Source organism: Argentina anserina, chromosome 5, assembly GCF_933775445.1.
Source record: "Argentina anserina chromosome 5, drPotAnse1.1, whole genome shotgun sequence".
NCBI classification, from domain to species: domain Eukaryota; kingdom Viridiplantae; phylum Streptophyta; class Magnoliopsida; order Rosales; family Rosaceae; genus Argentina; species Argentina anserina.
The window spans coordinates 19,954,670-19,970,317 of NC_065876.1; the positions used below are offsets into that span (position 1 = coordinate 19,954,670).

General features: G+C 39.5%; 2 protein-coding genes across 2 annotated transcripts; one reads left to right on the forward strand and one right to left on the reverse strand.

Annotated features, from left to right (window-relative positions):
- Positions 1-6,765: 6,765 nt before the first annotated feature.
- On the reverse strand, positions 6,766-9,703 carry LOC126793168 (ABC transporter G family member STR2-like). The gene is made up of 3 exons (XM_050519613.1): positions 9,177-9,703; positions 7,924-8,663; positions 6,766-7,779 (listed from the first exon to the last, which is right to left on the reverse strand). Exons 1-3 carry the CDS (start codon positions 9,666-9,668, stop codon positions 6,780-6,782), a joined length of 2,232 nt encoding a protein of 743 aa, XP_050375570.1. The 5' UTR covers positions 9,669-9,703; the 3' UTR covers positions 6,766-6,779.
- Positions 9,704-12,380: 2,677 nt separating this feature from the next.
- LOC126793174 (endoglucanase 5) lies at positions 12,381-15,556 on the forward strand. The gene is made up of 9 exons (XM_050519618.1): positions 12,381-12,590; positions 12,700-12,912; positions 13,181-13,381; positions 13,471-13,557; positions 13,656-13,820; positions 13,912-14,035; positions 14,132-14,623; positions 14,725-14,808; positions 14,929-15,556. Exons 1-9 carry the CDS (start codon positions 12,381-12,383, stop codon positions 15,216-15,218), a joined length of 1,866 nt encoding a protein of 621 aa, XP_050375575.1. The 3' UTR covers positions 15,219-15,556.
- The last annotated feature ends 92 nt before the right edge of the window (positions 15,557-15,648 follow it).

Below are 15,648 nucleotides of genomic sequence, written 5' to 3' on the forward strand. Positions count from 1 at the left end.
CCTTGTCCTGAATCACACACATGAACTCATCAAACCAAACACAACAGTTATTTTGTTTGCATAGCTGATATATAGACAATAGGTGTGCAGCAATTTCAGGTATAAGAACATTTTCCAGTTTCATATCCCCAAGAGAAGCATTACCAGTATGAGTTATATTTAAAAAATTACCATTACCAACTTGCATAGAATCACCATCAGTGTATGGAGCCACATTGTTGAGCAATTGAATTTCACAAGTCATATGGTTGGTTGCACCAGAATCGGCTAACCAGAATTGTTGAGATGCAGGAACAGCTGCTGCAAGCATAGCAGAGATGTTGTCACTTGGAGATTGTTGTTGCTGTTGATTTGGAAAACCAATAATCCAGTAACACCTATCTGCAATATGATTAGTTCTTCCACAATATTGACACTCCACTTGTGTGCTTGAAGAAGCACCTGCATTGTTGGTAATGTTCTTGCAAGTCTTAGCAGTGTGACCAACAGTGCCACAAAACTGACATACAACATGTCCACTTCCTCCACTTCCTCCATTACCATTACCTCTGCATGCTCCAAAATTACCATTTCCTCCATTACCATATCCACGATTACCATTACCTCTGCCTCCTCCAAAATTACCATTTCCCTGAAAATTACCATTTCCTCCATTACCATATCCACCATTACCATTACCTCTGCCTCCTCCAAAGTTACCTCTTCCTCCTCCAAAGTTACCTATCCCACCATTGTTCATCTGACCTCTGCCTCTTCCAGCATAGAAACTCATCATTTGATCAAAAACAATAAATGGATTAAAGCCATATCCATAGCTCATTGCAGGGTGAGGCATGTAAGTGGGGGTATTCGAGCTAGAGGAAGCACTTTGTGGGGTATGAGGAGATTGTTGAAGTTGTAATGGGGAGAAACTAGGTGGGACAGCTAGAGTAGTTGGACTGCTTTGTTGAGGAGAGAAAGTTGGAGTAGATGGTATTGGAGATTGAGCAATCATTGCAGTTAAAGGAGATGACAGAAGTGGAGACATTTCTCCTAGAACATCCATTTCAACAGCCTTAAGCAAAGACTTAAGTTGAGCCATGTCACATGTTTCTTTAGACCTAATCACAGTCTTTATAGCAGCATATTCATTTGGTAAACCAGCTAGAACCAACACCACAATGTCATCATCATCAACAATAACTCCTACTGTTTCCAAGGCATCTCTGACATCCTTAATTCTATCAAGAAAGGTTTCAATTGAATCATTTCCTTTCTTAATACTCATCAGATTAGCCTTAAGCTGAATGACATTCTGCCTATTAGAGGCTGCAAATTTGTTCTTCAGATTAGACCACATTTCTGCAATTAAACGTGATCCAACAACATATCTCACTCCCTTAGGTCCTAGGGTTTGGCCTATCATATTAACAAGATTCTGATCTTGTGCCTTCCAAGTATCATAGTCTGGATTGATGATTAGAGTGTCATCAGGACCACGAATAAACTGTTCAGGACATGGAATGGATCCATCCACAAATCCATACAGATGTAAATTTTTTAGAAATGATTCAAGTCTAAAGAGCCATGAAGGATAGTTCGTTTCATCAAGTCAAATGTTAGGAAGGAAGACGGGAGTGTGTGAAGTATTCATGACTGAATCTGAGACTACGCTAGGGTTTTAGATATGGAAAGGTTTCGAAGAAAGAGCAACGAAATAAAGGATTCGATGGAAGAGTAACGAAAGCGAAGCTAGGGATTATGAGTATCACACACTACAACACTAAGATAGATGCAAATTACTGATCCTTAAGCAAGAAGCAACAGGCAAGTCTCTATCAACTTATGAAATTGAATCAAGTATTTCAAGAACAGATCAATTATGCAACAAGATCTTCAAATTTAGAGAGATCTACAATGTGATTCAGCAGAAAAGGAAGAAGCTAGGGTTTGAGAAGATGAACATATCTGAGTATTATGACAAATTGAACTAAATCGAGTGATGAGATATGGAAACCAAAGCTTCGCTGAGCTTGTGAAGCGTGATCGTCGCCGTCGCCGGAAAATCTCACCGGATCACGACCTGGCTCTTGATACCATGAAAGCTTAACAGCTTGAGAGAAAAGAAAGTTTGATATATTGATTATATTGAAAAATTACAGAGGAGTAGTAGTACAGTAGCTTTTATAGCTAGCAACTGATCACACAACAACCAACACGTGGAGCTGCTGACCCTATCTATGACCAACAGAATTAACAGAACTAAGACAGAATTAAGGCTAATTAATACATGGTTAACACCGAGCTGTGAAAAGCTATAAACCCAATGAAAGAGACCAGCACAATGGCAAAATAGATATGGATGATGAAATGGTCAAGCCAAAGAGGCTGTTTGTTAACGGTTGGGGCTTGGTGAGAGGGGGGAGCGGAATTAGGTGGCATGCTAACTGCGTTTCCTCTGGTATGAGGGGTGGAGTGCCCGCAGACGACGGCCATCTTTGTTATCAGTGAAGAAATTAACAAAACCCTAGCTTGAGATTGTTATATATACAGGTAATTATACAGCTGATTAGTAATACATATAGGTCTAACGAAAGTCATTCTCTTTAATTAGATAATTGTATCTCAGATTTTCGTTTCAATTTGAAATATAGTAGATAGCGTTCTCCACAACAAAAGTCTATGAGTTTACCGAAATTTCTTCTATGCACGGTAGTAAAGTTACACGACAGGTTTTATAAACACGTGTCTTGATCGAAGCCTTTAACATAGAGCCGAGAAAACACTAATTTGAGCCGTATATTCCGGCTTAATTTTTCAACAGTCAACGTGACTGCGTGAGTGGGGTAAAAAATGGTTAAAATGGGCAAAAGATTTTCATGGTAAAATCTTCATAATACACTGTCTTCCCCGACTCAGCTACCGGTGTGCACCTCTACGACTCTTATACCGTCAGGACTCGGTGGCGGCAAAGGTGTGAAGATCAGAACTTTCAAGCCGGGTTGGAACATTTTCGAGGGGCAGGGGCATTTTCTGGTTTGGCAATTAAAGCAGAAAAGAAGAATCGCATGCATCTTGTAACTGCTCTATCTATTTCCTGGTTACATATCAATTGGCAGATGCATAAACAGTAGTATTAAGAGATGATTATGAGAGATTAGCAAGGGTGATACTTTAATTTGAGCAGGAAAGATACATAGGAACTTGAAATCCATTTCATTAAAGAACAATAACCTTCACATTTAATAAACCCAGATCTCACAATGTGAATCAGTGAAACTAGCTAAAAATTGAAGGGAATTGAACTGAAGATGCAGATATAGTTGCATACATGGGGATCATATTTATCCAAGCCAGACTACAATGATTACAATTGCAGCAGCATCATCCAAACATACTAAACTGGAGAAACATTGAAGATAGATAATTAACCGTATAGATTAATTGAATGACCACAACCAACAAGATAAATTCTTCAATCAGCTGCGAATTCGGAAACATAAGAATCATTTCTTATCTCCAATTTCCCATCAAGTCGGTTTCAATAAAGAAGTAATGTTGGGGATATTGTGATTTTGGCAGGGGCGGACTTACATAGAAGTAAGCCCAGCTCCAGTCCGGTAGATTTTAAAAGTCCACATTGGAAAAAAAAATAGCCCGGCAGTGGCTGAAGGTGGCTTTTGCTCTGCTGCTCCTTCCATCATCCACTCGGGTTCGGAGACCAATCAGTCTTTAGGGGTTAAGGGATTGAGGCTTTGGGAGAAGAGACCAAGAATCTTAATCACCCAAAAGCTCAAAGCAAGCTTTCAAGTTCTTCCAAGGTGAGGTTTCTAATCCCCGACTCTGATTATTTTTTTTTTGGGTAGATGATTTGTATTACTCAGAAACCGAGGATTGATTAGGGTTTTGCTCGGTTAGTTAACCTGTTTTTACTATATAAATTCTGAGGGAATATATATGAAGGTGGTTCCGTGAGCCACCGCTTGAAATTCTGGGCTGAGAAATTGCTGGGTCAGCTTCTTGAACTGGTATGAGAGACATATTTGGATTACAAATAGGTGCAACTTTATCTATGATTAGTTTACCAATAAGTTCATTGTTCTAAACGTATATAAGGGGAAGATGTTCCAAACTTCCAATGCTGATGAAAACTAAGTCCATTTTCAGGGTCCTCAAAATATAGTAGAATACTACTGGTAGATAATTACTAACCTATATGAAATCAGAAAAATATCATAGTACTTTCTGATATCGAAAACCATATAGAATAATCAGACCTTCAACCCTCTCTTTTTTCACATTTCTTGACTCACCTATGATGTGGAGTTGCAGATCTTGAGCCTTGCCCATGTCCGAGGTAAGAATAAAAAATCTTAAAATGAGAGAGAATCTTATGCAATTTGAAATTCCTGAAATATTTGCAAGTGATCATAGATGTCCATTTTGATTGACTTGAGGCCTTGCATCATATTAAACATTTACTAGAAAACATTTGGGCATCAGGATCAATCAGTTTCTGTCTACATAGTTAAGAATTAAAACATGCTTAATGCTCCAATAAGGAACATTCAAGTAGAAAACAATGTGCTTTTATCAGGATAGGGGCATTCATTTGTCCTAAGGACAAATCAACATGTAAATAATGACACCGTAAAGGTAAACAAACCTCTAAAACTGTTCTTTTGCATAAGAATTTGAATGAATACATATATGCAGAAGGCTGATTGTTCAACTTTTAACATTTTGATTTACAATTCTTGTATCTTTTTTGATCGATTCTTGATGAATACTATGTAAAAATTGTGTTTTGACTTATCAAGAATTCTTACCGGTTATTGATAAATTTTTTTCCACTCACCTAAGTTTTGAACCTTAGATCCGCCACTGGATTTTGGGTATCGGGTTCAACTGCACGAATTAGAGTCAGCAACTGGAGATTCTCCGCAACCAAGCAGTCCTCATGTCAGCCAAATTGCTTGAGGAAGGTAATCCGAATGGGAGAGTCGGCATAGAGGGTCGAAGTGAACGACTAGCTAGTTTCTGGAAAACGAGATAGTTTGGTTACGGTAAAAAAAAAGTAAATAGTCTTTTGGATTAAGTCTAGCTAACGCCATCCTTATATTTAACATCTTCCCTTCGTTCACCTGTGCAGCGCATGGCCGTGTACATCCACGGCCGTTCACACAAGTCACTCCGATGAATTTACGTCTCTTATTAGGACACCGATCTTAAAGTTGCAAAATAAGAGAAATCGCGTGCGTGAAGAACCGAGTGATCAATCTACCAGCCCACCCCACCCTCTTGCTATATTCTTGGACTTGAAGCAACCGAGTGATCGAACTCGATCAACTTGGTGCTTATCGGATGAATTAAGTTGCAGTTAAGTCAACGGCTCAAAACATTCTCTCCCAATATGTGTATAACTGTATATATAAGTATTAATTAACTACTAATGATCTCAGTATTATACTAGCCTCTTAATACGCACGTAGGTTTCAAAAATTTAAGAAAGCTTGAAAAAATAGATAGAGGGGTTGTGGTTAGAACTAGGGGTGGGCATAAAAAACGAAAATCCCGATCCCGTCCCGAAATTCGTAGGGACGGGACGGGACGGAGGTCTAAAAACGTTCGTCCCGTCCCGATCCCGTCCCGTTTCATAATAGTGGGATGTGACGTGGGACGAATAATTTTTATCCCGCTTCGTCCCGTCTTGTCACACCTTTAATGAAAACTTAAAAATTCTTATATATTTGTATCAAAATGAAACTAATTTATGTTCTTAATAACTCCAAAATTATATCAATTCAAATAATAATGGTAAATTATAATATTTTGAACATAATATGTATTTTTTTAGTTAAAATTTAATTATTAAATGTTATTTTGTTAATGAAAAAGTAAAAATATAAGTTTTTATTTAACTTTATATGAAGGTGGGATTTGTCCCGTCCCGTCCCAACCGGGATAAATCCCGAGTGGAATGCATTCTTAAAAACCCTCGTCCCGTCCCGATCCCGCCCCGATTCAAAAGAGTCGGACGGGACGTGGGATGAGCCCCGTCCCATTCCGTCCCGTGCCCACCCCTAGTTAGAACCCACTACCTAAAATTCCTCACACACCTAATTACTTTTTATTTTATATAATTTTTTATTTTTTTATTTACTATTCTAACCATTGTATGATATAATTTATCGTTCTAGAATTTTAATCAATCAAGGGTATATATGGTATATATATTACTAATAAGCAATAAAATGATGGGGGCACCAACTCTCTTTGTACAATTAGTCTGGAAGACTCCCTGGACGAATGTTTCAGATATTATACCACAGAAAGAGAAGAGCATCCTTCAAATTAGTTAATTAGTCTATTTTCGGCGCGGCTGCTTTCCATGTACATGCATCCATATCTTAGTTTCTTAAAACCCACAACACCAACACCATATATAAGATTTCACTAGTATTTCGGTCTTCATAACAAAGCTTCAATTCATGCATTGAAAGAAGGAATGCTGGAAAACTTCTGTTATATATGCCGATGAAATTTGGAGACATGGGGAACTAGCTAGTTTGAGAGTTACATTTTGAACAAGTACGTACATTTATGAATTCCTACCCCCCTCAACAATTATGTATTCATGCAATAATATGAACATGATTGAAATTGTAACGCAAATTGAAGCACGTCATATTAAGACTTCAATGATAAATTACACCAGTATTTTTAAAAAGGAAAAAGAAAGAAGCAAATTATCATCAACTTAGAATTTTCCGCCTGTAAATTTTCTATGGGTTCCTTTTCTATGTCCTCTGGTTCTTGGAGAAAAATCGAATGACCAAGTAAAACAAGATCCTATATAGGACAGTCCAACCCAACATTATGTAAATCTTCACCCACTTTTTCGTCGAAGACAGCGTCTCGCCTCCACCGTAGTTTATATGAAGACTGTCCAGAATTTGAAAACCAGTAATGTTTGTACCATCCTTATTTTGACCGAAAGTTTGATGAGTCTGGTATTGATTGATTATCAGACCTTCATATGGGTATGTCATGGTGGAGACGTAGTTCATCCACTTCCAATATTTAGGAATATCACTACTGTTCAAAAAGTATCCACAGAACAAGAAGAAGAGAGCAGTGAAAGCAATGACCGCCGCGTAACCCAAGATGTAGTTGGGCACAACTGAGCTTACAAAGACAACAAACGAGTTTGTGGAGAGGAGAGAGACGTAGAGAACGACCAGGAAATAGATGAAGGGTCCTCGGAGCTTTAGGGCAAACCAGACAATACCTGCGTAAACTGCAGCTTGGAGAACAAGAAAGGGCAGGTAAGTGATTAGGCCAGCTATGGTGTAAGACGAGGCTCGGTAGGCATTGTGAGCAGTCTCACGAACATAGATGAAGCGCTCTTGGATAAAGGCGGGGACTGCATCGTTGGAGGAGAAGAAGAAGAGGCAGACGGTGAAGATGAAGAAACTGAGGCGGTTGGTGATGCCTTGATTGTTATCCGGCGGGTTCTTGAACATGGTGGCCATTAGGAAGCCCATAAATGTAAGTACTACGAGCCTTGATAGGAAGAGCTCCGGTGTTCTGAAGATGTTCTTGAAGTTGCGACGCATAAGAATCCATGTCTCGGGCAAGAAGGAGTTGGCAAATTTGGGTCCAAGGTTGTGGTGGGAAGAGGCAGTCGGATCAAATTCAGGTGTCAGATAATCGTTTTCATTTACTGTGTAATCACTGCTGTGTGGTGTTGGTGTGCTGTGTATGATCTCACTTGAATAATTGTAGCCAGGGGAGGCACTGCAAACACCACAAGATTCATCAATACACATACATTAGTTCATTACGTCAAATTACGAACAAATCATGCATGTTAATCACACAGCGTTGAACATGCATGAGAAAGTACGTACGTACTAGTCTTAATTTTGTAAGAAGATTTACCTCATGCTCATGGGGCTTTGCATTGTGAGATCTTTGGTTTTCCTTGAAGGAGTAAATCTGCTCTGAAGTCTTTCCACGACTCCACTATTTGTAGCGGCCCATGACCTCGAAGTGTTATAAGGGCTCCTCACACTATGATCAAAATCATTGATCACATGTGTGCTGGTCTGCAAGGTAAGCCGCTTTCCATTCTTCTCCAGGCCTAAATCTTTCCCACGGCCACTAGGGCGCGGCGGAGTTGGGGTGGGGAGAATGGTTGAAAGCGACACATCTCCCTCGGCCAACTTAGGTGGTTTCACACCTGTACGTGCAAACTCAGCGAGTGCCTCAACTCCAAATTCGGATTGATCATATTCTTGAATAACATCAATAAGGTACTCAATTGGACTCTCTTCTTTTTGGACTTTACGTCCCATTCGGCCGAGATGAAGAGTCACGTCTTTCGGTGACCCTTGATACATGAGCTGGCCGCGAGCTAGGATGATCATATGGTCGAGAAGCAATTGAATTCTCGATGAGGGCTGGTGAATGGTGAGAATCACAGTACTTCCCGAGCGTGCAATGTGGTGCACTTTTTCGATGACACTGTGGGCACTTGTGGAGTCAAGACCTGATGTTGGCTCATCCAGGAAGAGGAGGGCAGGTCCATGAATGATGTCAACACCAATAGAGACTCGGCGGCGCTCTCCTCCGGACACTCCTCGAGAACCTTCATCACCTATGTAAGTATTCCGAGCCGACTGCAAAATATATAAAATGAAATTTACGTAATTATATATATATATATATATATATATATGCTTCCAAACTTTGCTACTTTAAATTAGGGCGTCCTTATATTTTTGTATAATCCCTTTGTATATTCTAACAACGTACATGCAAGTGGTGAGGATTCTCAAATGGAAATAAGAAACGAGATCACATTCAATCTAAACGGTATCGATCATTCCATTCTATGTACGTGCCTACATGTTTTTGTTTTCATTTGTCTGCGTATATGTGTATTATCAACAGCTTATATATATGATACAGTTACCATTTTGATCATCACTATACATATAACAAACAATTCATCAAATAATCAGGCCGTCAATCGAAGCTTGTAATCACTCATATAGTCATATTATTGTGTTTATATAAGCGCGCATATGATCATATTATCTTACTGAATTCATATGTAACTAGCTAAAATTTGGTCGAATAATATGTGGATATCTTACAATAAAGCCTATTCCGGCTAATAGATCACTTACCGTTAACCCGAGCTGTTGAATGAGCTTTTCAACACGTTGTATCTTCTCCGCAGTTGTGACCGGCCCCAACCTAAAATCAGCAGCAAACATCAAAGTCTCGTATACCGTAAGGGTTGGGAAAAGCCTATCATCCTGCATAATATAAGCTGAAGTCCTCTTAATTATGCTAGGGCTCATTTCCTTGCCATCCAATGACACTCTCCCTTTCAGACTTCCACTCGCTATTCTCCCGGCAACTCCATCCAAGAAAGTCGACTTTCCGGCACCACTGGGACCCATCACAGCCGTGATGCAACCCTTGGGTGCAAACCCTGTAATTCTGTGCAGCAAGTCCACTTCTTGCTTCAGCCATTTCCCCTCAATCTTGGTCTTCTTTGTCACAGTGTATGTGAGACTCGAAAACTCTAGCCCGCCAGTGAAGTTTGCCGGCTTAGGGCGCCCTATTTCGATGACAGTCTCGCGCCGAGGATGGTCATTGGGACGATGAGCCATATGTAGTTCGACGTCCAGGAGACTATGTCACTATGATCAATCTGATGGAAGTGTCTCTCACGTACTTATTTTGGTGTTTGGGTTGTCCCAATTATTTTGGGGTGAATTAAGAGGTGAGAGGGGAATTAAAAAGGAGTTCACCAGCTGTATCTGGAATACTGAGGAGGCAGTTCCAAAGTTACAAGAAGAGTGTCCTCTTTGAAGAATCCAATTTGAGTCGTTCCATACTTGCAACGAAAAGATCGATGAAAATGCTTTCTTGTTTTCCATCGTCTAGTTTTGACGTTAGTGCCTGCAATTTAGTGCTGGAATTGCCTGGCTATCGATCTCAACCTCATTCCTACGGATATATAGTCGTTGTTTGCTGAGTACGCAAAAGTAATATATCGTTGCATTATCAAACACTACAGGAAACTCTTTTGTGTACATATGCTTAGCTAGCTAGCCTGTTCCAGTATAGTTATGTTAATTAAGATACAGACATTCATGTTTTGTCAAGGGTAATTCTGAGGTGATCGATGAACACATCACTTGTTGGACGTTGTTCGCCAGAATATATAGAGGATGCATGTTGTCCTTTTCATGATGGATATATATTTACGTAGAATCCTTTCAATTTAACTACTTAATGAACACGTTAATTTAGGTGCCGGCCTTGTGCTCTTGACCTTTCGTTAAATAAGTATTTGAGAGTAGGTGATGCATTTTATTTGTCAGTTTCAGTTATTATCCGTGGACATATGCTAAATAGGTGCTTCAGGTTGGAACTATCTAGGTAGGTTCTTAAATATAAAGTACGATTGACATATCTAGGGTTTACTTAGTCTCAGAGATTAATGCAAACCAGTGAAACCACTTAGACTGGGTAAAAAAAATCAACATCTCAAATTTGGAAATTGAATTTAATTCTGCTAGCCACCTTGATTAATGTCCGTGGACCAACTGTACCGATATTGTCCCAACTTAGACACATCACTGGTGTTGGGTTTTAATCACAAAAGGTCTCGGTACAATTAGTTATTATCCACCCACTTATAAGTTTTATTTTTTTTGTCACTTCTTAGATGTAGGATCTCTCATCTTCAACACGCCCCCTCACGTGCAACTGAATTTTTAAGTCTGCACGTGACAGATTAACATCCCACATACTGGGACGAAATAAACCAAGGTGAGCTTTCTCTTCACCCTCCGATCCTGGATTTTCATTACTGGTTGCCAGCATATTCTCTCGTACGTACATGGATAACCCAAATTAGACTGCCGACTCTCTTGCTAGAAGAAGCATTGATCGATCATGCACTTGGTTTGGTGACCTTTGAGGAACCTCCTCCTTATGCTATTTCTGCTTTCATGGAAGATCTTGACAGTGTTGCTAGACCTAGCTAGGACTATATATTTCTTAGTTCTTTTTTGGGCCTCCTCAAACAATTATATGTCACGTATCAGTTGTCGCGTTAAGGTTGTGACAATATGGACTTCATCACTAATTTTCTTGCTAATTAAAAACTAATCGGGCGACGATTTTCATAAATTGTCGTGCTACTGTTCTGTGATAAACGCGGACTTAATTGCTTATTATATTTACATCGAGATGTATTTTTCTTTCCTAATTGATATTTTCACAAATTGCTCATCATACTTAGTCACTCGACAAAAGATTCAAATCAACTAGTACTCTAGGATCACTCTTCAAGGAGATCAGGAGATGTCTCATTAGAGTTGTTATTCGAGAATATTTTTCCCCACTTGAAACTCCTTCGAGGAAATTCCTCAATAAGATTGAGGAGATTTCTGTTAGATGAGATTTCATCACTGAAATCCTCGCGATTAATAAATTTACAAAGAGATCAGAAGAAGATGAAGAGCAAGAACCTTGAACATGCTCTTCAACAGCCCTAGTTAATGCACTGCCTTCAAGCCTTTATATGCACTTACTTGAAGAAGCAGGAGGAGGAAGAGGAGGAGATAGAAATATAGATACCTTGAACAATCATTTGTGCACTCCCTTCATGCTTTTATTTCTTGATTGACAAATATGCAATTAGCTTGGTTGGTCGATCCTTTTATTTTCGTTAGACAAGTTAGCAGTGCACTCTGTTCTCATATTGACCATAATAATTTTCCCTTATCATAATCATTTTAGTCTTCAGCGTATCTATATATTTATATCAAGGTTCAGATGAATCTTAATCATATATGTTAGATTTTGTTTTTCCTCTCGAGAACACTTCGAGTTGAGATTTTTTTTTTTGAGAAGAATGAGTTGAGTTTCTTATGCCTTGATCGTGCAAGAATGTTTGCTTTTTGGATAGAGGAATTAAGTAAGTCTCGTTTGTCTCCTTCCAACAGAGCATTAGTAAAATTAATTAAGCAAATAGCAGTTTGTCAAACATGCCCAATCCCAGCTAACGTGGGGAGCTCTACTTCAATTCTCAAAGGAAAGAAGGTATTGGGTGTTGAATATATATCAGAACGTGAGGACTACACCTATATGTTATGGGAAAATCTTATTGTTCCTTAAATTATTTTTGTCTGGTGAGCTTGAACAAGAAAGAGAAGCTCTTGCCCTCTTATTACGTTTTATATAGCTAGGAATGTATTGCAAGACTTGAGAAACTATATATACCATATTCATGTATAGACTATACAGTAGTGAAGACACATTGTTCTGCATTCTCTAAGCCACCTAGCTACTTCCGACGTACCTTAGTGATGATGTTCATGAGGAGCTGCACTCTAGTCTCCCTAGCTTTGCTAGTGCTACTTGGTGTGGAAGCAACCGCAGCTTCAGAGTTCAACTATGGCGAGGCTCTGGACAAGAGTTTGCTCTTTTTCGAGGCCCAAAGATCCGGTAAGCTGCCACCAAACCAGCGTGTCAAGTGGCGAGGTGACTCGGGACTCAAGGATGGCCTAGCTCAAGGGGTACTGATCAACTCAATCCTAATAGCTAGCTAACTTTCTGTTGATTAAGATTTCTTATTCATCTTAGTTTAGGATTATGTTGACTAGTTACTAAATGTTTTGTAATCAGGTAAACCTGGTTGGAGGGTACTATGATGCCGGGGATCATGTGAAATTTGGACTACCAATGGCATTCACCGTGACAATGCTTTCATGGGGAGCTATTGAGTTCAGGAAGGAGATCACAGATTTAAATCAATTAGGTCAGACTTTATGGGCCATTAGATGGGGCACTGACTATTTCATGAAAGCACATCCACAGCCTAATGTTCTCTGGGGACAGGTATACTTCAACATCTATCCCCATATATTATTCACAGTTAGATGAAGTTTGGTGACCTATCCAGCAAGTTATATGTTGATATGTACAAGTATACGTGAAATCATCGTTGTGTACGTTGTTGACACAATGCATGAATGCGTGATAGTTTGACATAGTTTCATTTCATTCTTTAACACTCAATCATGCATTCTCTGAGCTTTAGAGGTCTGTTGTTTATTATCTAAATACTCATACAAAATGATAATTATTTGCTTGGACTTTCGATCAGGTGGGAGATGGGAACTCCGATCACTATTGTTGGGAGCGCGCTGAGGATATGACAACTCCAAGAAAGGCTTACAAAATTGATGAAAATCATCCTGGTTCAGACATTGCTGGTGAAACTGCAGCTGCCTTGGCCTCAGCTGCTATAGCTTTCAAGCCATACAACTCTTCCTACTCCAGTCTCCTCTTAGTTCATGCAAAACAGGTTTCTTTCTCTCCTTCTTCAATCGCCTAAAAATTCAAACAATTATACGTACACAATAAGTTTAACATATGTTTTGGAATCTGTTGCAGCTTTTCACATTTGCAGATAGATTCCGAGGATTATATGATGAAAGCATCGAGGATGCTAAGGAATTCTACACTTCTTCCGGTTACTCTGTAAGTTCTTTCTCTTTTCTTCCCATTTTTTTATACCTAAGAAGCTTAGCTTATGAGTTACTTAACGTACATGTATGGCTATGATTTTGGTACTGAAGGATGAACTACTGTGGGCTGCAGCATGGCTCTACGAAGCAACCAACGATGACTACTACCTCAAGTATGTGGCGGACAACGCCGTCTATATGGGTGGAACTGGATGGTCAGTCAAAGAGTTTTCCTGGGATAACAAATATGCTGGTGTCCAAACGCTTCTCACAAAGGTATCTATCTATATACAGATCAAAGAATGTAAATATAGAAAGTCTGATCCTCGAAACATAGATTTTGAGCTACTGTACATTATCAATGTAGGTTTTGTTAGAAGGGAGAGGTGGTGCATATACTTCCACACTGAAACAATACCAGGCCAAAGCAGATTACTTTGCCTGTGCTTGTCTGCAGAAGAATGATGGCTACAATGTCCGCAAAACTCCTGGTTCGTTTCCTCGGCCTGTACATATGTCATCAGTTTCTGCCACTTCTACTACTTTGATACTAAAATCTTGTCGAAAAAAACCAACCTGATTTCCAGGGGGATTATTGTACGTGCGTGAATGGAACAACTTGCAGTATGTTACTTCTGCATCATTTCTTCTAGCTGTTTACTCTGACTATCTCTCTAATGCAAAGACCAAGCTCAATTGTCCGGAAGGACAAATTCAACCTCAAGATGTCCTCAACTTTGCAAAGTCACAAGCTGACTACATTCTTGGTAAAAATCCCAAGTCCATTAGCTACATAGTTGGGTATGGCGCAAAGTATCCGGTTCATGTACACCACAGAGACGCTTCGATTCCTTCTATCACAGTTCTTAGTTCTGCAGTTGGATGTGTGCAAGGATTTGAGAAATGGTATCACCGCACTGAGGGAAATCCTAATGTCATCTATGGGGCACTTGTGGGAGGCCCTGACCAGAATGACAACTTCTCTGATGACCGCTCCAACTATGAAGGGACAGAGCCTACCATTTCCGGCACCGGTCCCCTTGTAGGCCTCTTCTCCAAGCTACAGAGTTTAAATGGTGGTATGATTCTCATCAGTCATGATTAGTGTAAAATTACCAATCCAAAGTTTACACTACACTTCTAATGTTGTGCTACTTAATTAACTCTTATGACATTACAGGTTACAACAGAGGATCACCAAAATCACACAAACCCACACTAAGCACCTATCCCACTGAAACAAAACTTATTCCAAAAACATCAGGTAATTGTTCATCCATTTCTTTTGCCATACCAATACTATATACAGTAGGCGATCAAGTACAAAAACCTGTTAGGCTCTGCTCAACCACAGGTTGTTGACTTGAAACTTCATCCTCTGCAGATACTCCTATCAAATTCCTTCACTCTATAACCAGCATATGGACTGATGCAAAAACAAGTTATTATCGACATAGGGTGGTACTAAAGAACACATCCCAGAAACCGATAACGAATGTGAAGCTGGTGCTTGAAAACCTCGAAGGGCCGGTATGGGGTCTCTCTCCAACTCCACAAAAGAATACGTATGAACTTCCTCAATGGCAGAAAGTTTTGCAGCCTGGTGCCGAGTGCACCTTCGTTTACGTCCAAGGTGGTCCTCAAGCAAAGATATCTATTCAAAGCTACAATTGATCAAAGATGCAAACACATTTTTCCTATAGTCAAAATGTATTTTAATGCTGTAATTTGAAAGTTATCCAATAGATTTTTGGATATCTGACTTCTGTATATGAGATTTGAGCTTATGACAGAATCCCACTGCCACTTTAAACGGAGATGAAGACCTTCCTTTGCTGCATTGAGCAAAGAGTATCAACTGCACATTGTAATCACCCTCTTTATAAGATTGCATATGATTCTGGCCAAGTATTTGGCACAAAAAAAAGAGCAGAGAACCATCAGGGCGTTCAACTCGGACCTGCTGGGAGAGAACCATGGGATAAATAATCCAAGTAACCCCTCTATTTGTCATTCTCTGATATACCTGTTGTGTATCCATTAGTATCAATCATGCTACATGAACCAGGTGATAAACAGATCTCCAGTACCAAATAACATTGAA

Excerpts from the sequence above, each read along its gene's own strand:
- LOC126793168 (XM_050519613.1), bottom strand. The coding sequence starts at position 9,668 with ATGGCTCATCGTCCCAATGACCATCCTCGGCGCGAGACTGTCATCGAA. Across the intron at positions 8,664-9,176 it reads TTCAACAGCTCGGGTTAACG|TCGGCTCGGAATACTTACAT; the intron begins GTAAGTGATCTA and ends TATATTTTGCAG. Across the intron at positions 7,780-7,923 it reads CAAAGCCCCATGAGCATGAG|TGCCTCCCCTGGCTACAATT; the intron begins GTAAATCTTCTT and ends TGGTGTTTGCAG.
- LOC126793174 (XM_050519618.1), top strand. The coding sequence starts at position 12,381 with ATGATGTTCATGAGGAGCTGCACTCTAGTCTCCCTAGCTTTGCTAGTG. Across the intron at positions 12,913-13,180 it reads CTAATGTTCTCTGGGGACAG|GTGGGAGATGGGAACTCCGA; the intron begins GTATACTTCAAC and ends ACTTTCGATCAG. Across the intron at positions 13,821-13,911 it reads TCCAAACGCTTCTCACAAAG|GTTTTGTTAGAAGGGAGAGG; the intron begins GTATCTATCTAT and ends TTATCAATGTAG.